The 23,636-nt window shown below is 41.2% G+C and overlaps 1 protein-coding gene and 1 long non-coding RNA gene across 3 annotated transcripts in view; one reads left to right on the plus strand and one right to left on the minus strand.

The window, feature by feature from the left end:
- Positions 1-21,079, plus strand: part of MTFR1 (mitochondrial fission regulator 1) — a 62,031-nt gene extending 40,952 nt beyond the window's left edge. For both annotated transcript variants that reach the window (XM_052651521.1, XM_052651522.1), the window contains 4 exons: positions 15,537-15,772; positions 17,764-18,025; positions 18,660-18,828; positions 19,571-21,079. In XM_052651521.1, the coding sequence (XP_052507481.1) occupies positions 15,537-15,772; positions 17,764-18,025; positions 18,660-18,828; positions 19,571-19,639 (736 nt within the window). In that variant the 3' untranslated portion in view covers positions 19,640-21,079. The remainder of the gene's footprint in view (positions 1-15,536; positions 15,773-17,763; positions 18,026-18,659; positions 18,829-19,570) is intronic.
- LOC128059128 (uncharacterized) lies at positions 19,687-22,650 on the minus strand. The gene is made up of 4 exons (XR_008200583.1): positions 22,416-22,650; positions 21,815-21,990; positions 20,076-20,295; positions 19,687-19,906 (listed from the first exon to the last, which is right to left on the minus strand). It is a non-coding gene; the product is annotated as an uncharacterized LOC128059128 (long non-coding RNA).
- Positions 22,651-23,636: the final 986 nt, after the last annotated feature.

A 23,636-nucleotide genomic window follows, 5' to 3' on the forward strand; every position in this document is an offset into this window, starting at 1 on the left:
TTCACTGTTAATTCCCTCTGTCTTCTTCATTCTGCTTTTGATCCTAACCATTGTGGTTTTTACCTCTAAAATTTTTATTTGGCTCCCTCCACCCCCCCCTTTTTTTTTTTTTGCTGGACTTTTTTTTCATTTGTTTCAAGAGTGCTGGTGAATGCTCACTGAAGCATTTTTATTGTAGCTGCTTTAAAATCGGTCAGAATTTCTCACATCTCTTGTCATCTCAGAGTTGGCATCTGTCATTTGTCTTTTTTCATTCAGTTTGTATTCTTTCTGGTTATTGTCAAGAAAAGTGATTTTATTGAAATCCAGATATTTTGAGTATCTGAGACCTTGGATCATTTAAACTTTTCCTTTTACTAATAGCTTTCACTAATAGCAAGGGAAGCGAGGGTGCCACTTTGTTACTCCCAAGTGGGAGCAGAAGTCCAGGTTTCCCACTCAGCCTCCATTCGCCCTGAGGGCAGTGGTCCTTATTTTCACCGGGCAGCGGTGGGTGCTCCAGCTCTTCAGGAAGCCACCTGGAACACAGTCCTAGCAGATGGGAGGATGCCTCCTTACTGCTGGATGAGGTGTAATTCTGGGCTCCCCAAATTTTCTCCACTACCCTACAGGGCTTCCCAGGTGGCGCTCGCAGTGAAGAACCTGCCTGCCAATGCAGGAGAATTAAGAGACACAGGTTCAATCCCTAGGTCAGGAAGATCCTCTGGAGAAGGGCATGGCAACCCACTCCAGTGTCCTTGCCTGGAGAATCCCATAGACAGAGAAGCCTGGAAGGTTACATAGGGCTGCACAGAGTTGGACATGACTGAAGCAACTTAGCACACACCCACACATTGCTTGTTCACCCTTGGAGGTAAACAGAAATGGCCCTCTGGATGATGTGCACACAGAAGGATTGTCTGATAGAGGAAATGCCTTTCACTGTACAAAAAGGCTTCCCAGGTGGCACTAGGGGTAAAGAACCTGCCTGCCAGTGCAGGAGACATAAGAGACAAGGGTTCAATCCCTGGTCGGGAAGATCCCCTGGAGAAGGGCATGGCAATCCACTCCAGTGTTCTTGCCTGGAGAATCCCACGGACAGAGGAGCCTGGCAGGCTACAGTCCATGGGGTTGCAAAGAGGCTGAAGCGACTTAGTACACATGCACCCCACAGGGAGGTGGGGTAAGTCCTGGCTTTCTCCAGCACTACCTTGTAGGGATTCAGGCACCTCATTGCAGCCGCTCCCCCGACCCTGGGATTCTCCAGGCAAGAACACTGGAGTGGGTTGCCATTTCCTTCTCCAATGCGTGAAAGTGAAAGTGAAATCACTCAGTCATGTCCGACTCTTCCCTACCCCATGGACTGCAGCCCACCAGGCTCCTCTGCCCATGGGATTTTCCAGGCAAGAGTACTGGAGTAGGGTGCCATTGCCTTCTCTGGAAAAGGGGGGGAAGTTAAGTCTTTGTGGCATGGTGGAGGTAGGGCTACAGTGTTTCCTGTGATGTTTGGCTGGAGCAGAGCCACTGTTTTATTTATAAGTTATCTATCGTGGGAGGCTGCCCCTTTCTTGGTGCTTTGGCTAAAGAGCAGGCTTTTGTTGGGACTTTTTTTTCTTCCCTGCATCTCTTGGCATTTCTGGGTTACTCGAGCACCTAGTCTACCATATATAAGGCAAAAGGAAAACTCAGGGAACTCACTCCTATGGTTTTTTTTTTTTCTTAATTTCAAGTCCCACCCAGTCTGCCTTCTCTCCACCTGAGGGTCATCTTACATTTGTTGTATATATGATATCCAGAGATTTTAGTTGTAGTGAGGATGAAGAATAGTGAAAAGTTCATTTGCTCCATCTTCCTCCAGATAAGTCTCTAAAGGGCTTTTAACACAAATGTCATGTTTGTACTTGATGTGACCTTATAGGGTAGCTATTATGGGGATTGTGGTTATAGAGTAACTGAGTTGGTATAGTGGATCTGGATAATGAATTTTGTCTATAATGTTGAAAGTAACTGGCTAAAGGATCTTTGAAATGGTGCCCGGAAGTATTCTAGGCAAAGATCATCTGATTGTGAACAAAGTGAGAAGGAAACAGAAGATCCAGTTGGATCTGCCTGGAGGAGGAAGTAGACACACAGGTGGGAAGTGGTCCCAGACTTCCCAGGTTAGTGACATGGCCCACATGACGAGGAAAAGTGGGTGGGCTTTCTTTTGCAGTGTGGTGCCATATCACTGTTTGCATCAGTTGTGATTAACTATTGTCGTTACTGTTGTTCAGTCTCTCAGTCGTGTCCAACTCTTTGCAACTCCGTGGACTGCAGCACGCCAAGTTTCCCTGTCCTTCACCATCTCCCAGAGCTTGTTCAAACTCATGTCCGTTGAGTTGGTGATGCCATCCAACCATCTCATCCTCTGTCATCCCCTTCTCCTGCCTTCAATCTTTCCCAGCATCAGAGTCTTTTCTAGAGTCAGCTCTTTGTATCAGGTGGCCAAAGTATTGGCACTTCATGTGTATAAATCTGTATGTCTGGGGGAAGATACTGTTATTTTCCTGTGGCTGAAAAGAAACTCACTCAGTTGTGTCCAGATCTTTGCAACCCCATGGACTATACAGTCCATGGAATTCTCCAGGCCATAATACTGGAGTGGGTAGCTTATCCCATCTCCAGGGGCTCTTCCTGACCCAGGAATCGAACCAGGGTTTCCTGCATTGCAGGTAGATTCTTTACCAACTGAGCTGTCAGGAAGCTGATATCCTAATAAATAGGCTGACAAAGTCTCACCATCCTCCCACAGAAGGGAGCTTTGAGGAAGCTCTATTTGGTCAGTTTCATATACCAGATCAAGTGTTTTTTACAGATTGATAAAATAGCAAATTTACCATAGAATGTATTTTAATCAGTAGGACAAAATAGAAGGATGAGAGCTGATGGAATTTTACTTTGCCTTGACAATTACTTAATGCTCATCCTTTTACCAGGCCATTTGAGTCTTTTTTCATCTGTCACTTTGATATTAACTGCATTTCTATGGGAGCTTTATAGCTTAAACTTATAACTTAACTTAAAAACATTCAATAGAGTACCTCTAAGATTCATATATAGCCATTTGAGTGTTTCTCTGCTTCTCACATTTATATGAAAGTCAAAGCTGTTCAATATATAATTATTTCTCCCTTGAAATTTATGTTGATGGCATTTCTTTAACAGTTGGTTACAGTGTTATGGTATTCTCTCTCTGGGAAAATAGCATACGCATGAGTTATTGTATAATTGAATTTTTTTTCTAAATACTTTGAACTTGAGTTTTTCACCTCTAAATTGAAAGTGCTAATACCTACATTGAGAGAATTTTGAAAGACAACATGAGAAAACTTATAGCACAGTGACACATACTGTGCAAGTCTTTTTTCTCTCTTTACACATTTTCATTTCCCATTGAATTAAAAGAATAGCCTCAGAATTAAAAAAAAATCTTCATTTTTATAAGAAGCATTGAGATTCTTAGAAAGAGTCAATATAACTGAGAGTCATTCTCAGATAATTAAGTTGTTCTCTTTCATAGTAATAGTTTCTGGAGACTGTGGTCTTTGGACATAGACACACAGCATAACATTTGTTCTCTGTGTGATGAAAAATTAAAGACTAATCTCTGTGGCTTCTCGCAGACATCATAGGCATTGTTATCAAGTTTCTGATTGCTTTTGGAGTAGAGCAGTTGTAAATTTTATTTTTTAATTGTTGTTCATTCACTGAGTCACGTTCAACTCTGTAATTCCATTGATTGCAGCATGCCAGGCTTCCCTGTTGTGTTCCAACTAAGTCCATTGAGTTGGTGATGCTATCTAACCATCTCATCCTCTGCCACCCTCTTCTCCTTTTGCCTTCAGTCTTTCCCATCATCAGGGTCTTTTCCAGTGAATCGGCTCTTTCCATCAGGTGGCCAAAGTATTGGAGTTTGAACTTCAGCAGTCAGTCCTTCCAATGAATATTCAGGGTTGATTTCCTTTAGGATTGACTGGTTTGATCTCTTTCCTGTCCAGCTTCTGCTGTACAGTGAAGTGATTCAGCTACACATATACATACATTGTTTTTTATATTCTTTTTCATTATGGTTAGTACCAGGATATTGACTACAGTTCCCTGTGGTATACAGTAGGACCTTGTTTTTTATTCATCCTAGGTGTGAAGTGAAGTCACTCAGTTGTATCTGACTCTTTGTGACCCCATGGACTGTAGCCTACCAGGCTCCTCCATCCATGGGATTTTTTCAGGCAAGAGTACTGGAGTGGGGTGCCATTGCCTTCTCCAGGGGAACTTCCCCACCCAGGGATCCAACCCGGGCCTCCCACATTGTAGGCAGACGCTTTTACCGTCTGAGCCACCAGGGGAGTCATCCTGTATATGTGCAATGGTTGCCATCTGCTAACTCCAAATTCTCACTCCATTCCTTCCTTAATCCCTCTCCCACCTGACAGCTGCAGGTCTGCTGTTTCTGTTTCACAGGTAAGTTCATTTGTGTCATCTTTCAGAGTCAGTGTTTAAGTGGTGTCATATATTTGTCTTTCTCTTTCTGACTTACTTCACTTAGTATGGTAATCCCCAGGTCCGCTCATGTTGCTGCAAATGGCATTGTCTCATTTCTTTTAATGGCTGAGTAGGACTCCATTGTGTCTATGTACCACATCTTCTTCATCCATTTGTCCGTTGGCATTTACATTGTTTTCATATAGCTATTGTAAATAGTGCTGCTATGAACATTGAGGTGCATGTATCTTTTTGGATTATAGTTTTGTCTGGACATATGCCCATGAGTAGGATTGCTGGATTATATAGTAACTATTTTTAGTTTTTTAAGGTACCTTCCATATCGTTTTCCACAGTAGCTGCACCAATTTACATTTCCACCAACAGTGCAGGAGGGTTCCCTTTTCTCCACACCCTTTCCAGCATTTGTTATTTGTCCTTTTTTAAATGATGGCCATTTTGACCCAAGTGAGATAGTATCTCATTGTAGTTTTGGTTTGCATTTCTCTAATGATAAGCAATAAGCAATGTTGAACACTTTCCATGTGCCTGTCGGCCGTCTGTCTGTCCTCTCTGAAGAAATGTCTACATAGATCTTCTGGCACCCCTTTTTTTTAATTTTATATAATAGCCAGGGATTAGTTGCAGCATGTGGGACTTAGTTCCTTGACCAGGGATTGAACCCAGGTCCCCTGAGTTGGGAGCATGGGGTCTTAGCCAGGGACCACCAGGGAAGTCCCTTCTGCCTATTTTTTAATTGCCTTGTGTTTTTGTTGTTGGGTTGTATGAGCTGTTTACATTTTGGAAATTAAGCCCTTGGTGGTCCCATCATTTGCATGTTTTCTCCCTGGAGTAGAACGTTATGTAAGGAATATCTAAATGTTTCAAGGTTAATTTCAGTTTGTTCATTCTTTATTAATATGTTAATTTCCAGTTGTATCTGATTGCCCTTATTTGTATCAAACTAAGTATGTATTAAATAAAAAATTATAAATTCACAGGATTTGAAAGTATTGAGGTAGCTCTTATTACCAGAATGTTTGTAATCCAGTGACTAAGAGGAACTTAATTTACAAAAACCTGACATAAAGATAGTGAATAAAGTGAGGTGAAGACTGACTAATGATATCAAGTATAAAATAGAATGTGCTGTTCTTTTTAAAGCAGTACTGGGAAAGAATCCTGACCTCAGAGGATGATAGTGGGTAACAAGACTCCAAAGGCAGGCAAGCAGGCTGACTTGCTGAAGCTCCATAGTGAGAATGTAGGCCAGGAGACATAATGGTTCAGAGCAAAATAGTTTCCCATTCATAGCACAATGGACAGCAGATGTTATTCATTCCCATCTTAATTTTTGGTTGTTCAGTTGCTAAGCGTGTCCAACTCTTTGTGACCTCATGAACTGAGGCAGTCTTCCCTGTCCTTCAGTATTTCCCAGCGTTTGCTCAAACTCAGGTTCATTGAGTTGGTGATGCCATTCAACCATCTCATCCTCTGTCGTCCTCTTCTCCTCCTGCCTTCAATCCTTCCCAGCATTAGGGTCTTTTCTAATGAGTTGGCTCTTCGCATCAGGTGACCAGAGTATTGGAGCTTCAGCATTAGTCTTTCCAGTGAATATTCAGGGTTTATTTTCTTTAGGATTGACTGGTTTGATTCTCCTTGCTGTTCAACAAACTCTCTATAGTGCAGCACCATGATTTGAAAGCTATCAGTTCTTCGGTGCTCCGCCTTTATGGTCCAACTCTCACATCCATACGTGACTACTGGAAAAAACCACAGCTTTGACTAGATGGACCTTTGTTGGCAAAGTGATAGCTCTGCTTTTTTAATATGCTGTCTAGGTTTGTCATACCTTTTCTTTGAAGGAGCAAGCATCTTTTAATTTTGTGGCTGCAGTCACCATCTGCAGTGATTTTGGAGCCCAAGAAAATAGTCTGTCACTGTTACCATCTTTTCCCCATCTATTTGCCATGAAGTGATGAGATTGGATGCCATGATCTTCATTTTTTGAATGTTGAGTTTTAAGCCAGCTTTTTCACTCTCCTCTTTCAACTTCATCAAAAAGCTCTTAGTTCCTCTTCACTGAAGCTCTTAGTTTCTCTTCACTTTCTCCCATTAGAGTGGTGTCATCTGCATATCTGAGGTTGTTGTATTTCTCCCGGCAGTCTCAATTCCAGCTTGTGCTTCATCCAGCACCACATTTCACATGATGTACTCTGTATATAAGTTAAATAAGCAGGGTGACAATATACAGCCTTGACATATTCCTCTCCCAATTTTGAACCAGTCCGTTGTTTCATGTTGGGTTCTAACTATTGCTCCTCGACATGCATACAGGTTTCTCAGGAGGCAGGAAAGGTGGTCTCATATTCCCATCTCTAAGAATTTTCCTGTTTGTTGTGGTCTACACAGTCAAAGACTTCAGCGTAGTCAATGAAACAGTAGTAGGTCTTTTTTTGGAATTTTGTTGATTTTTCTGTGATACAATGGATGTTGGCAATTTGATCTCTGGTTCCTCTGCCTTTTCTAAATCCAGCTTACACATCTGGAAGTTCTAGGTTCACATACTGTTGGAGCCTGACCGGGAAGATTTTGAGCATTACTTTGCTAGCATGTGAAATGAGTACAATTGTGCAATAGTTTGAACATTCATTGGCATTGCCTTTCTTTGGGATTGGAATGAAAACTGACCTTTTCCAGTCCTGTGGCCACTTCTGAATTTCCCAAATTTACTGTCATATTGAGTGCAGCACTTCAATAGCGTTATCTTATGGAATTTTAAATAGCTCAGCTGAAATTCCATCACCTCTACTAGCTTTGTTTGTAGTAATGCTTCCTAAGGCCCACTTGACTTCACATTCCAGGATGTTTGGCTCTGGGTGAGTGACCACACCGTCGTGGTTATCTGGGTCATTAAGATATTCGTTGTATAGTTCTTTTGTGTATTCTTGCCACCTCTTCTTAATATCTTCTGCTTCTGTTAGGTCCATATCATTTCTGTCCTTTATTGTGCCCATCTTTGCATGAAAAGTTCCCTTGGTATCTTTAATTTTCTTGAAGAGATCGCTAGTCTTTCCCATTCTATTGTTTTCCTCTATTTCTTTGCATTGTTCACTTAAGAAGGCTTTCTTATCTCCCCTTGTAATTCTCTGGAATTCTGCATTCAGTTGGGTATATCTTTCCCTTTTTCCTTTGGTTTTTGCTGCTTTTCTCAGCTATTTTTAAGGCTTCCTCAGACAACCACTTTGCCTTTGTGCATTTCTTTTTCTTGGGGATGGTTTTGGTCACCACCTCCTATACAGTGTTACAAACATCCGTCCATAGTTCTTCAGGCACTCTATGAGATCTAATCCCTTGAATCTGTTCATCACCTCCATTGTATAATCATAAGGGATTTGATTTAGGTCACACCTGAATAGCCTCGTAGTTTTACTTACTTACTTCAATATAAGCCTGAATTTTTCAATAAGGAGCTGATGATCTGAGCCACAGTCAGCGCCACGTCTTGTTTTTGCTAACTGGATAGGGCTTCTCCATCTTCTACTGCAAAAAATATGATCAGATTTTGGTGTTGACTATCCACTGATGTCCGTATGTAGAATCATCTCGTGTTGTTGGAAAAGGGTGTTTGCTATGACCAGTGCATATCTCTTGGCAAAACTGTTAGCCTTTGCCCTGCTTAATTTTGTACTTTAAGACCAAACTTGCCTGTTACTCTAGGTATTCCTTGACTTACTACTTTTGCATTCCAATCCCCTATGATGAAAAGGACATCTTTTTCGAGTTAGTTCTAGAAGATCTTGTACCAGGGCTTCCCTGGTGGCTCAGATGGTAAAGAATCTGTGTGCACTGTGGGAGACCCAGGTATCCTTGGGTCGAGAAGATCCACTGAAGAAGGGAATGGCAACCCACTCCACTATACTTGCCTCAAGAATCCCATGGACGGGAGCCTGGCGGGCTACAGTCATTGGGTCACAAAGAGTTGAACATGACTGAGTGACCAACACTTCCATTTTTCTAGACGGTCTTGTAGATCTTCATAGATCTACATACTTCAACTTCTTCATTAGTGGTTGGGGCATAGACTTGGATTACTGTGATGTTGGATGGTTTTAACGAACCGAGATCATTCTATTGTTTTTAAGATTGTGCCTAAGTACTGCATTTCAGACTCTCTTGTTGACTATGAGGGCTACTGTGTTTCTTCTAAGGGATTCTTGCCCCACAACAGTAGATACAGTGGTCATCTGAATTAAATTCACTCATTCCTGTCCATTTTCGTTCACTGATTCCTAAAAGGTCGATGTTCACTCTTACTATCTCCTGCTTGACTATGTCCAATTTACCTTGATTCATGGACCTAGCATTCCAGGTTTCTATGCAGTATTATTCTTTACAGCATAGCACTTGACTTTTATACCACCAGACACATCCATACCTGAGTGTTGTTTCTGCTTTGGGCTTGCCACTTCCTTCTTTCTGGAGCTATTTCTCTGCTCTTTCCCAGTAGAATACTGGACATCTGCCTACCTGGAGGGTTCATCTTCTAGTTTCATCTTTTTACCTTTTCATACTGTTTATGAACAATATGAAATTAGTTGGTACTAGTCATTATCTATTTATTAATATATATCAGTAAAGTACTGTGGTCAAGGGTAATTTGTGCTAAATATCAATTATAGGAAGATCTAGCTTTTAAAATACAAAACAAGATTTTGTTGAACAGAATCAAGAATAGGTGATAAATCCCACTAGTCATCTGTCCAGTAAGAACAGAAGCAAAAAGTAAAAGAGAAAAGGAAAGATACAAGCATCTGAATGCAGAGTTCCAAAGAATAGCAAGGAGAGATAAGAAAGCCTTCCTCAGCAATCAGTGCAAAGAAATAGAGGAAAACAACAGAATGGGAAAGACTAGCAGTCCCTTCAAGAAAATTAGAGATACCAAGGGAACTTTTCATGCAAAGATGGGCACAATAAAGGACAGAAATGATATGGACCTAACAGAAGCAGAAGATATTAAGAAGAGGTGGCAAGAATACACAGAAGAACTGTACAAAAAATATCTTCACGACCCAGATAATCACTCACCTAGAGCCAGATATCCTGGAATGTGAAGTCAAGTTGGCCTTAGGAAGCATTACTATGAACAAAGCTAGCGGAGGTGATAGAATTCCAGTTGAGCTATTTTAGATTCTAAAAGATGATGCTGTGAAAGTGCTGCACTCAGTATGTCAACAAATTTGGAATACTCAGCAGTGGCCACAGGACCAGAAAAGGTCAGTTTTCATTCCAATCCCAAAAAAGGCAGTGCCAAAGAATGTTCGAACTACTGCACAATTGCACGCATCTCACATGCTAGTAATGCTCAAAATTCTCCAAGCCAGGCTTCAGCAGTACGGGAACCGTGAACTTCCAGATGTTCAAGCTGGTTTTAGAAAAGGGAGAGGAACCAGAAATCAAATTGCCAACATCCACTGGATCATCGAAAAAGCAAGAGAGTTCCAGAAAAAGATCTATTTCTGCTTTATTGACTATGTCAAAGCTTTTGACTGTGTGGATCACCACAAACTGTGGAAAATTCTGAATAAGATGGAATAATACCAGACCACCTCACCTGCCTCTTGAGAAACCTATATGCAGGTCAGGAAGCAAGTTAGAACTGGATATGGAACAACTGACTGGTTCCAAATAGGAAAAGGAGTACATCAAGGCTGTATCTTGTCACCCTGCTTATTTAACTTCTATGCAGAGTACTTCATGAGAAATGCTGGGCTGGAAGAAGCACAAGCTGGAATCAAGGTTGCTGGGAGAAATACCAATAACCTCAGATACTCAGATGATACCACCCTTAATGGCACAAAGTGAAGAACTAAAGAGCCTCTTGATGAAAGTGAAAGAGGAGAGTGAGAAAGTTGGCTTAAAGCTCAACATTCAGAAAATGAAGATCATGGCATCTGGTCCCATCACTTCATGGCAAATAGATGGGGAAACAGTGGCTGACTTTATTTTTCGGGGCTCCAAAATCACTGCAGATGGTGATTGCAGCCATGAAATTAAAAGATGTTTACTCCTTGGAAGGAAAGTTATGACCAACCTAGACAGCATATTAAAAAGCAGAGACATTACTTTGACAACAAAGGTCTGTCTAGTCGAGGCTATGGGTTTTCCAGTGGTCATGTATGGATGTGAGAGCTGGACTATAAAGCAAGCTAGTGCTGAAGAATTGATGCTTTTGAACTGTGGTGTTGGAGAAGACTCTTGAAAGAGTCCCTAGGACTGCAAGGAGATCCAACCAGTCCATCCTAAAGGAGATCAGTCCTGGGTGTTCATTGGAAGGACTGATGTTGATGCTGAAACTCTAATACTTTGGCCACCTCATGTGAAGAGCTGACTGATTGGAAAAGACCCTGATGCTGGGCAAGATTGAGGGCAGGAGGAGAAGGGGACGATAGAGGATGAGATGGTTGGATGGACATGGGTTTGGGTGAACTCCGGGAGTTGGTGATGGACAGGGAGGCCTGGCGTGCTATGGTTCACGGTGTTGCAAAGTCAGACACGACTGAGCGATTGAACTAAACTGAGTCATCTGTCTGTAGCCCCATAGTAGTCATGCCTGTCCTTCACTGTAAATCCTTTCATGGATTACTTCCTTTGAAATAATTTCCTTGGTCCAGTTGCCCTTTTTCTTTTTTTTTTTAAGGTAGGTCCAGTTGTCTTCCAACTATATGCTCACTTGGAAAATATTTTCTTTCTACCCATCTGTGTGTTTTCAGTGAACTTAAGTGTCAGCTCCCCCTCCCTACCCCCTGTATCCTGTTGACAGAAGAGTATGTTTTTTTACTTTTCTATACTGTTCTCTCAGAATAGTGAGGGAGGCTCAGTAAAAGTCACCTGGGGAATACCACTGGGTTAATTTGAAAAAAATCTCAGATTCTGAGCTTTCACTGCTAGATAAGGGGAAAGGATCCTAGAGGTACATTGTATTTAATCGAGAATTTTCTTTGATTAGTAGAGCTTAAAAAGCCCTTAGTTTCTTAGTTTGAATTACTTTTTCCTTGGTATTTCTTAATAGCCTTCTCTTCTGAAGGATGGCAAAACAGATTGGTTCTGAGAATGAGTTATTTGTCAACTGTCTTATAAAACATGTCTGTAGGAAAAGGGTGTGGGTGTTTATTTTAAAGTCCTGGACTTGTCAGAATTTTCATAAAACCTAAGGTTTTTCATAAACAAGAATATTACAGAGTAACTTTTTCTTTTTTATGTCTTTGGTTTTCAGGCTTCTCTGTAAGTCGAATCTTCCTATGTCTTCAAGAGGATATGATCATTTCAGGATTATTTACTTTTCTTAGCTTCTAAAAATCCACACTTAAAACTTCCACATTTCCTAGAATTATTTTGTCTGAACCTATAGCTATCGACAGTATTTCACAATATAAATGTAGAGAGTATACCAAAGTTATAAAAATAGTATAGACACATAAAATATAGGTGATCTGACACTGTTACTTAAATATTCTTCTAAAGGTCCTAAACTTTTTTTCTTTCAGCCTGGCACACTGGTTTTCAAGATTAATAAGTGCTTACCCTTAGTTCTAGTAGATGGAGAAACAGAAGGGTTAAATTCATCTGTAGAAATTTTACTGGGAGAGGTAGATGCTTAATTGTTTTTCTTAAACACTGTCATTTGCTGTTCAGTATTTAATTCTCTCTGACTGTATTTTGCCCGGAAGATATCTTAAAGGAAACTGTTTTGCCATGTAGTTGCTCTCTTAATCCAAATTGTCATGTTACCTGGTTCCAGTTCTGGGTATTGAAATGTTCATGCGATTTGACGATTGGCTTACTTGAAAGGTAACATTTTCAAACAAACTGAAAAGCATGTAATACTTTTGGGTCCTGTGATCTAGGAGGGTATATTCACTACTAAAGTGACTACTAGTTACTGAAAAAAGCTATTACAACATTTTTTTTGCTTAGTATAGTACTCAAGATTCTCGCATTTGAAATTCATCTCTATTTGCTATTATGATACAGACTTTATGAAATCTCTGCACTCACACATAATGTGAAAACAAACCATCATCCTCACTCCCACTCCCAATAAAATGTTCATTCATTTAGGTAAGTTTTAATAAACAAAGCCAAATATGACTTTCATGGGAGATGGTCTGGGTAGACTTGAGTCTTCCCCCGCAGGTGCTCTCTCTCCCTTCTGTTCTACTTTCGTCCACTTGTAGCCCTTCGGGTGCGCTGCCGCGATGCTTGTAGCAGGGGTGTCTATTCTGTTCTGAGAACACTCTGTTTCTGATTTCCTGCTTTAAACGCACAGTCTCTATTCCTACTAGTCTTCCCTATTTCTCCACTGTTGTTTTGAACAAGTATGATACTTTAATTGTGTATTTGATATTTCTATATTTTACTCACATCTGTTCTCAAGACTAAAATTATCTCTGCCAACATCCTACCTATCAATGGTTTCCTTAGTTATTTTAAGAAGTATTTTTTAAATAGTATTTTAAAACACTGTTTTAAAATGTTTTATTAAAAACATTAACGAGTTGTCAAGAATATAGTTGAGGAAGTGTATTAGAGTATTTGACATTGTACTCATTAAATGAAATTACTCTCAAGTATCTTCCCCCTAAAAAACTTCATTCAGTAGACAGAATAATTTGTATCTTCTTGTAATTTACTGTATAGAGATGGTTAACAAAATCAGACCTTCTTTATGAAAGGTAGGTAGAAATCAGAATTTTCCCGTCAACAAAAAGCCACAATGATTTTTTTAAATTTAATGTCAAAATTATTTTCTTTATTGCAGGTTGATTAGAATGCTTGCATTTAATCTCTATAATCTTTTTAAAGAACCTATTAATGTGTTTAACCAGAGCATTGGTATTGTTTCTTTAAAATATTTTGTTTTTTTAATCATCATTACTTTTTAAAATTTTTTTATTTTTACTTTACAATACTGTATTGGTTTTGCCATACATTGACATGAATCCACCACGGGTGTACATGCGTTCCCAAACATGAACCCCCTTCCCACCTCCCTCCCCATAACATCTCTCTGGGTCATCACCGTGCACCAGCCCCAAGCATGCTGTATCCTGTGTCGGACATAGACTGGCGATTCGATTCTTACATGATAGTATACCTGTTACAATGCCATTCTCCCAAATCATCCCACCCTCTCCCTCTCCCTCTGAGTCCAAAAGTCCGTTATACACATTTGTGTCTTTTTTGCTGTCTTGCATACAGGGTTGTCATTGCCATCTTTCTAAATTCCATATATATGTGTTAGTATACTGTATTGGTGTTTTTCTTCATCATTACTTTTTAAAATATTTTATCACCTGTTTCTTCCCAGTGTAGGGCTTAGAAAGAAAATGGTAATTAAAGCTTTTTGCAAGCCAAATATATTTCCCTACCCCCAAAATATGCCAAATGAAAGTGAACAAGGTTAGTATTATTAAAGTTGATTACTAGGTAAGCTAAAATAGGGCCAGGTAGTAACTAGGACATTTATTCTCCAAATATTTTTAATAATATTGTAAAAAATACTATAAAAAACAATTTGCAACCATCCTGTATATGTGGTAGTTTAACGGGATATAATCAAGATTAGATATGAAGAAAACCACCTGAGTTTAGTGCAAAATACCAAATGCTAAAGGTCCAAGAATTTACTCATTCAAACACAAGGAAGAATGAATTGTTTCATTTCTCAAGCAAAAAATTGCAATATTCAGTTAAAGGAACTATTTTAAAATAGGATATAATGTTGGTGAATGTTACAAGAGGATTAAGTTTGACTACACGAAACAGAGAAGTCCAAAATAATGCTGATGGAAGTTTATTTTCTCAAGTCAGAAACCCCCCTGAGTGGACAGTCTGAAGCTGCCAGTGGCTCCACAGTGTGCCCAGGAACCACCCGCCAGGCTCTTGGGCATTCTCAGCTGTGGCTTTCCCGTCAGCATTAGCTTCTGGGCTTGGTGACTCACGGCTCTCAGAAAAGGAGGAATAACGGGTGGGGTTAGAGATGAAAGCCCTTTTTTCTTGTGGAACCAAGTCATTGCCCTCCAAGCAGCCTTCCCAGGTGGCTTACAGTCCGGTTAGCCAAAACTCACAGTCACATGGCCACATGAGACTGTGAGGGAACTGGGATGTACTTAACTTGGGTGTGGCGATTATTCCAGAGTGTATACACATGGTCAGATTATCATGCTGTACAGCATTTATATACATACAGGATTTGCCAGTGATTCCTCAGTAAAGCCAGAGGAAGAAAAAAGAGAAAAGGGCTTAGAGGCCAGAAAAACCTAATTGTAGAAAATAGGAGGAAATGGATAAACATACAAACTGACAGTTGAAATCTGAATGTTGTTCTCAACCCCAGAAGACTTCCATATGGAGCTACAGTGCAGTGCATATTAGAATACCTTTAAGTGAAAATGAGACCATCTAATAATTACTGCATGAGTTCAATTATAATTATTCCCCCCCCCCCTTTTTAGTGTCTAATGCTGTAGTTTGGCTCACATTGATACAGTATGTCTTACAGTTTGGTATATTTTATCTCATGGAAAACACTGACATGGAAATGTGGAAACAAAGACCTTGAGGAAGGGTTAATGGACTACTGCTTTGGTTGTCATTTATAACCAATAATTAGTTTACCATTTTTAAGAGCATTAAAAGTTGCATCATCTTAGTTCAGGCCACCAAAACAAAACATGAACTGGCAAAGACACTGCTGAAACCTGTGATGCCTCCTGATAGTATGGGCTTGAATATAAAATATAGAGATAGAAATTAAGAATGATGGCAATAAGAAAGCTGGCCTGGTGTGGATCTACAGCAGGTTGACAAGTGCTTTGTTGTCTTGAAACTTACAGCGGGGGGTTTTATGTAAGGTCAGCCTGAAAAGTGGCTCTCAGATGTTCTCTTCTGCTATGTTCTGATTAACTTTGAAGTGACAATTTTTCATAGCCCCTCTCAAAGCCTGTGACAGCCAACTTCTGTCCTCCTTGCAGGATAGAGGTCCGGTCAAGGCCAACCCTTCAGGATGATCTTCCTTTCTCTGAGAAGCCCCACAGCAAGCAGCCATCCTTACCCACCCTGTCTCCAGAAGAGCCTCCACTGCAGACCTCGACGCTGGCCAATGAGGAAGCGCTGCAGAAGATCTGTGCCCTTGAAAGTGAGCTTGCTGCCCTCAGAGCTCAGATTGCCAAGATCGTGACCCTCCAGGAACAGCAGAACCTCAGTGCAGGTCTGTGAGTCCTCCAGTTGTCAGTCAGCAAATGCGGGTGGGGAGTGGGGAGAATACCACTCGCTTGGGGAAAAAATTATATATATATGAAATATATATATTTGTGGGCTCTGCTTCTTCAGTCATGTCTGACTCTCTGCAACCCAATGGACTATAGCCCTCTAGGTTCCTCTCTGTCCATGGCATTCTCCAGGCAGGAATACTGGAGTGGGTTACCATGTCCTCTTCCAGGGCATCTTCTCAACCCAGGAATCGAACCTGTGTCTCCTGCCTTGCAGGCAGATTCTTTACCTACTGAGCCACCTGCGAAGCCCCCAGTATGCATACATATATATAACTGAGTCAGTATGCTATACACGGAAACTAACACATTATAAATTATATTACAATTTAAAAATTTTAAAGAAGTTAATTAATAACAGCTGTTGGGCTTGCTAGAAAACTAGGGGCCTATCCCCTGCATGGTCCAGTATAGGACCCAGGCAAGTTTAAGTGGTTTTCATTTGTTTTGAACAATCTTAATGCTGTCAGAGGATGATGAGTGTATTTTGGAAACAAAATATACATCCACTGATAGAGGTGAACACTGCTCATGTGTCTGCTGTGGGAACTTCACTGTCTGCTAATGGCACCATTACCACATCAGACTGGAGGTGGTAACTGCAAAACAGCCCTGACAGGGTTGAGTGTGTTTAGTTACCTACGTGTCCTGAGGCAAGCATAAAGCTCTATAACTGGGATAGTGGTTACTTATGTTGTGGAGTTACTATGGGAGTAAATGTGGAAACTATATATAGTATCTTTAGTGCAAAGTAGCTGTTTAATATTCATTTGTCTCCCTCTTGCCTAGAGTGGAAACTGAATTCAGGGCCTCTGACTCTGGTCTAATAGTGTTGCTTTTATTTTTGTGGCATTGTCACTTTGGAGAAGAAACCATAGCCTTGAAATCCTAGCTTATTAATCTGCTGGCAAGCAGTGGTTGTTTTCCTAGTGTTCCTGAGTCTTGACAAGATTCAGTATAAGCCAGCTCTGAAGGGTAAAGGATAGTTATTCCACCTCTGAGTCACTTAGCTTGTGGTCCTATAGTTTAATGTAACCTACACGGAAACCTCCTCAAACCTGGGTCAGGCCACCATGGGCAGGGCGAATGTACTCCAGGCACCTGGTGTTATTTCAGTGAAATCTACAGGTGACTTTTGAAAACCCGAAGTCCTGCCCTTTTCTGTTTAACCTGTAAGTTACTGATACATTTCTCTTTGGCTTTACCTCCCTCTTCTGGCAGACTAGGAAAACTGCTGTAAATTGTGAGGTCATCTGGGGATTTCTGTTAGATGTTCTATTTACAACCCAACTCCCTTGAATAAACTAATCAATATAGTTCAAGCCCAAACAACTCTTTAATCTCCAGTTATGCAGAAAGATGGATTTTTAGGTCCTTATTTTAGAACCGCTTTAACTCTTAGTTACTTATTCTTTCGGGGAATTAACTATAATTTTTTTTCTCTCAATTTTTTTCAATAAATCTGAAACTTTTAAACTCATTCTGGTTAATTTACATTCTCTAGTTCATGCTTACCTTCTATGTAAATATACTTAAAATGAACCACAGAGGTATCCGATAGTTATTTACTCTAGTACTAAACTGTCAGACTACCTACTGGAGGCAGTTCTGTGGGCAGTCCAGATGCTGTTTCATCTAGAAGTAGCTGCACACTGTGAAGCAGTCAGACCTGAACACTTGATATCACAGAAGCACCCTGTTAAGTTAAATGGAACATTTCCATCTGGAGACTGGGATTAAATGATACCATGACTGAAATTCAGGCATTTAGATTCCAAGCAAGTAACTGAAACTTCCTTTTTGCTTGTGACTGAGATTCTTTTTAAGGTTACTGCTTTCAGGTATAAAGTCCTTAACATAACTGTACTTTTAAAATATTTTATCTGCCTCTTACCACGAGGGTTAAACTGATTTGCCCTCATTCCTGCAGGTGACTTAGAATCCACCAGGCCCGCTGCCGCAGCAGCACCCCCGGTCCAGCCAGCGCCCCCGACGCCGCCCCCTCCGCCGCCCCTCCCCCCACCGGGGCTCCAGCAGAGCACTTCTGCTATTGATCTCATAAAAGAGCGGAGAGAGAGAAACGCCTCTGCGGGGAAGACCCCGGTCAGGAACAGTCCAAAGAAAACAGACCTGCCCAACATGCTGGAGATCCTGAAAGACATGAACAGCGTGAAACTGCGATCAGTAAAAAGGTGAGGAGACGTCTGCCTTCTCGCCCACTTCCCTTGGTTTCCTATGCCTTTTATAAGCAACTGCTAAGCTTCTTTGGAGGAGGAAGTGGCAACCCACTCCAGTATTCTTGCCTGGAGAATCCCATGGATGGAGGAACCTGGCGGGCTACAGACCACAGGGTCACAGAGTTGGACACGAGTGAGCACACACATACACCAAGCTTCTTGAGAACTTTGTTTTATAGCATGACTACTGGAATAGCTCTTAAGTTTTTAATTTAAAAAAGATAAGCCCCCAGGAGCTTTTGCACGCAGTTAACTGAGCGCAGGACAAACGCTGGCAGGCCACGCTCATTTCTCCCCCATCGCCTCTGAAGCCTTGTTACTGTGCAGTCATTCTTCCCTCAGGCTGAGTTGTGTGCCTGCTAGGGTAGGGACCAGGCTTGTGGAGGAGGGAACCCTGACTACCTTGCAGGAGCCTGCAGTCTCTGCTCCTTAGAGGAACTATTCCCTGGGTACCTTTGTGCTGTTTTGTCAAGCTGTAAATCTAAGGCTCCCCACCTCACTGCGTCAGTGTCTCTATCGGGTGTCTCTGCTGCTAGAGCCGTGCTGTCAGCGCTGCAATGCCCCCTTGATTTCTCGTCACTTCTCTAAGGTCAGAACAAGACACAAAGCCCAAGCCGGCAGATGCTGCTGACCCTGCTGCCCTCATAGCAGAGGCACTGAAAAAGAAGTTTGCTTATCGGTATCGAAGCGATAGTCAAGGTGAAGCTGAGAAAGGAATCCCAAAGTCTGAATCAGAGGCCACCTCCGAGAGAGTGTTGGTGAGTACTGGGCAGACCTCTCTCGTTAGTGCAGCCTGTGGGCCAGTCCACTGCTGCGCAAGACACAGAAGGATGTGCTGTAGGATTTAGTCCTTACCACCAGCTAGACTGCTTCCCTCTTGATGCTCTTCTGTAAGTAAAAGCTAACCCTGGGTATCTCCCATGTTAAATTTTCCACGCTGTTTGTTTATATTTAAGCACAATGAAGTGAAATTCATTACAATAAAACTTACATCTAAGGACAGTGTAAATGCTGTGATGTAGAAAGGAAAGGTCATTGTCTTAGGGCACCTGTGAAATTCTTATGAAGGGGAAAGAGATCTGTCCCAGGGCCTTACAGGCTGTGGGCCCTGCAGCGGTGGAGACTGAGCAGACTTCATGGAAGCTCTTAAGTATTAATTTAGACCTTCCCTTTCCTCAAGTTACTGTCACTGGGGAGATGTGTTTATCTATGCCGGAGAGGTAGATATCCTAGAAATTCTAGCATCTTTGAAACTCTAAACATGAAACTCTATCTTCCTTCTTTTATTAAAAGAAGTAAAATTGGACCAAGCTAGGGTCTTGCAATGATTACAGTTTGATAGGGAGTGATTTTGCTATCTTTCTCACTGTTGATATAAACATAACAGTTTTAATACTATTGAGCTGCTTGATTTTTCATGAACATACCTTGTGGTCCATGGTTGGGAGGGGGCTATCATTGCTGTTACATGAACCTGTATCTTTTTTGTTCCTTTTCTAGTTTGGTCCGCACATGTTGAAGTCTACTGGAAAAATGAAGGCTTTAATTGAAAATGCTTCAACTTCCTAATAGACAAAGAGCTGACAAAGACTATCTCAAGTTCAGCTGTTGGTTTATTAGGGCTGTTCGGCTAGTAGATATCAACACTGTTTGTTTGGTAAATACCTGTATTTAGTACTTAGTGGTCTCCTTTTAGGTCTCATTAGAGTATGATGCTATAACAAAAGCACTCTAGATTTGTTTGCTTTTAAGAGAAGGTCAGTTCTGAAGTTTTCCATAGCATATGTACATTCCAGCACGTTTTTAATGTGTAGCCAAGATATTTAGGTTTCCAGTCTAGAAAAAAAGTACATAGATTTCAGAACAAAAGAAGGACATTTTATAGACGTGAGTTTTTAATTAACACTAATTTATCTGTACACATTTTATGTGCATGTATTTGGATATACAACAGGACATAAGATTTAGTGATGGCAGTGACAAGGCTGCTGGTAATCATTCCTACCCAGTGATGGAGCAGCTGGTATATCCAAATTGTTGGAGTAAAATGTTCGAGTTTGGAATTTCTTCTTGCCTTGAACAGAACTTTTAGATTCTCTCTCACGTTTTCTTGGAGATGGGGTTTGAGTAGGAACCAGATAATGTTTGCTGCTGAAATTCCGTAATATTTTCCTTTAAGGGAAGTCAAGGATCATGAAAACTGTTTACCTCAGTGTTGCCCAGTTCTGAGGAAGAAAATGTAGTTTTCAATAGTGAGCAATCAAACTATTGAATTAAATCTCTTTTAAAGTGAAAACTAGAATGTACCATCTTTTTCTTTCAGTTTAATAAAATGGCATATCATAAAGATGACCTGTTGCTAAGTTAACACTTCTGGAAATGTCAGCATAATGGAGTTAAAAAAATTTTTAATACTGGTCAAAATAGTAGCTGAATAGGCGCCAATTTCCTGTACGTTGCTTATCATCCGTCAGACTGCTGTTCTGCTGAGTTCCATCCACCATGTGGCAGCATAACCTGTAGGTACTGTCAGGAAGTGGAGAACCACCTTTCTCATCTAGGACTTCTAAGGAAGTCTTCATTTCTAAATGCTTCATGTATCATCATGATTTTCTATATTTCTGTTAAACTCAGCTCTAGTTATCCAGAATCTCCTACCATGAGTAAATAGTTGGACTTATTATTTAAATCTAGTGGGGAAAAAAGTTCCACTGCCCAGGGCGAATAGGAGATATGAAGAAGATACATTCACTTTTAAGTTATTGAAACTGTGTGCAATGTTCTCAAAGATAGCAGCTAATACTAGTTGAGGTAATTTTCATGGTTTGGCTGTTTAGCTTAAATTTGAACTGTGGCTTAATTTTACATATGATGTTGACATACACTGTTTCTAATTGTTTTCTATGGTTTAAAAATTCTGCCTTTAAATTCAGGAAATTCGCCTGATATACTTATTTTGACCTCCTAAGAAATATTTATATTTGTATCAGTAATTGAATTTTTAGCCAGTGCTCCAAAATAAGGAAGTTACTGTTTTGAAATAAAGCAACTTTTCTTTTCCTTGGACCATCATGCCTGTATAAATGCTATTTTTTTCTTCTACAGTAGGCAACATTCTGTGTTGTACATGCAACTTTAGAATAATTTGCTTTCTGCATTTTCCAAGTGGAAATATACTGCTTAAAATGTGTCACCTTTTTCATTCATCTTCAGCATTAAAAGAGAAAGGCGTGTGAGTTTCTTTGGGGTTCTCGAGCCTAGAACCCACCTCTGGGACTCTCTTTCCACCTCCCCTAGACCATACTGCTATCGCTGCCTCAATAGCAAAAGAACTGACAACTCAACTCACACAAGCGTGGGTAGGAACCTGGAACAGCTGGGAAAGAATCAAACCTCAAACCTTTAGTTTCTGATTCCACATTTTGTGACCTCTGGTCAAACTCAAGCTTCTCTCCGTACTTAAAATCTGTAAAATGTAAATACAGGTACTGTATTTATACTGAAAGAATTCCACATATATGTGGACCCACGCAGTTCAAACCCGCGTTCAGGGGTCAACTGTATACATAATGTGAGTCAAAAAGCCCTGGACTTGGGGGTTAAAACACGGTATGTATATGTGATCCTGGCCCAGGCACATCTGTTTTTAAAATGGGAATAATGCTCAGTTCAGGAAATTATGAGGATTAAAAGAGGCATTCTGAACACATTCTATGAATAGCAGAGTACTAAGTAAGTTCTTACATTATTTTACACAAGGTTTCCAGCAGACAGTTTTCTCCTAGGAGACAAGGTCCCTGTGTGCGGGCCAGGGTGGAGGGGTAGGTCTCAGGTCTTCCGTCCTGGTTGTCTGCCCAGTCGCAGGCCCTTCTGCAGAAGCATCCTATCCTCTTGCTGTATGAATTCCTGTGAGTCTGCATCTTGGTGGGAAAGGAAGAAAACACGAGGTAACAACTACTGGAAACACAAAGCTGGAAAAACCATCCTCTAGTAACTTCTCTGAAAACAGAAGTTCTCTCTGTGGACTAGATCTGGCAGATGAAAGTTTAAACTTTCAGGTGTGAACCCAGCAGCAACAGCTCTGGGATCGCCAGGCAGGAGGAGGCACTTGGTTTTAGCCAGTATCATTGTTTCTGCCTGTTACCGTCAGTCCTCCTTCCCCATGACCTTCAGCCTCTCCTGAGTCCTGTCTCCTCTCCTCATCCTGGAGTCAGTGTTCTGTGCTGCTCCACTGAGCCTGTTTCTTAACATTCGTTTTAGTTTTTCCTTATCAATCTTGTAAGCAGGCTAGTTCTTCATCAATACCAGAGCAATCACTTGAGGATAAGAAATAAAAACAGCATACCTAAGGAAGGATCCAGAAATCTTGGATAGTTCCCTCTGAGACTGCTGTCCTTAGTCTGCTTTGTAAGGACTGCACACCTTACTGTTCCTCTGGCTGGAGCTTCTCAAACTTCTTTTCCCTGGGAGGTTCTCCAGCCTCTTTGAAAGGTCAGAGAGCTCCTTCCGCAAAGCTGAGAGAGTAACATGGGTGGAATTTAGATGTGATCAAGAAGGTAATTAAGATGATCCATATAGTGCCTTCCATTCCATCCCAAACAGCTGTGGGTGCTACAGGGCAGTCCCGTCCCACCCAACTGCTCTCTTCCAAGCTGGCAAAAGCCTTAATCTGGGGGAGAAAGACACTCTTCACAACAGCGATTTTACCAGAGGTATGAACAGCTCTCCACTCACATGGCTTAGGAGCCGTCCCTCTTCATTGGCCAGCCACGCCTGCTATCAGAAGACGAGAGACAGTGAGAAGCAGGTGCAGTGGCAAGTTGCTGTGTAACCTGGCGTTCAGTGAGGGTGGAGAGCACGCAAGACCGTCACATCTCTAACCTCGACCCAGAGCAGACGGCCCTCTGCAAGGGGAGCACCTGCTAAGGCAGAGGCTGGTCGGGGGCCCAGGATCAGCCTTCCTGAGTTGGTCCAGGCTGTCCCTCGGGAATTTGAACAAGAAACCTGGAGAGAGGGGTGCATTCGGCACTCAGAGCTCAAGTAAGCAGGTCACAAGGAACAGCGGTACCCATGAGCAGTTTATACAAAATACGATGAGGAAATGAACAAGGACAATGACTCGGCCTGAACTATGTGTCAGTACCTTTTTTTTAAAGAGACACACATTTTACAAGTTAGAAAGCCACTCAGAAGATGAGGTGACAGAAGACTAAACCTAGTCTGTTTAGCCATAAAAGACAATGCTTTAAAAATGTTTACTGCCTTTCCAAGCAGACACTCCAAGGTAGAGAAGAGGCTGGAAGAGAAGCAGGAGTGGCAAGAAGCAGGTGCAGCAGAAAGCTACACTTAAGTGATCAGTCTATCTCATGAACACGAATCCTCAATATAAAGCTCCAGTTAACCCGCAGTGACCTGAGACCGTTCCCTACAGTGGAAAAGGTTGACCCCTGTCCTGTGAGGATTCTTAGATGGAAATTTTAAAATTCTGCAAATGTTAAGCTAGTTATTTTATCACATTCCTTTATGATACTTTCTTCAAAAGATAAAAAGCACCTTGGGATATCGT

Source organism: Budorcas taxicolor, chromosome 14 (assembly GCF_023091745.1).
Source record: "Budorcas taxicolor isolate Tak-1 chromosome 14, Takin1.1, whole genome shotgun sequence".
Lineage (NCBI taxonomy): Eukaryota > Metazoa > Chordata > Mammalia > Artiodactyla > Bovidae > Budorcas > Budorcas taxicolor.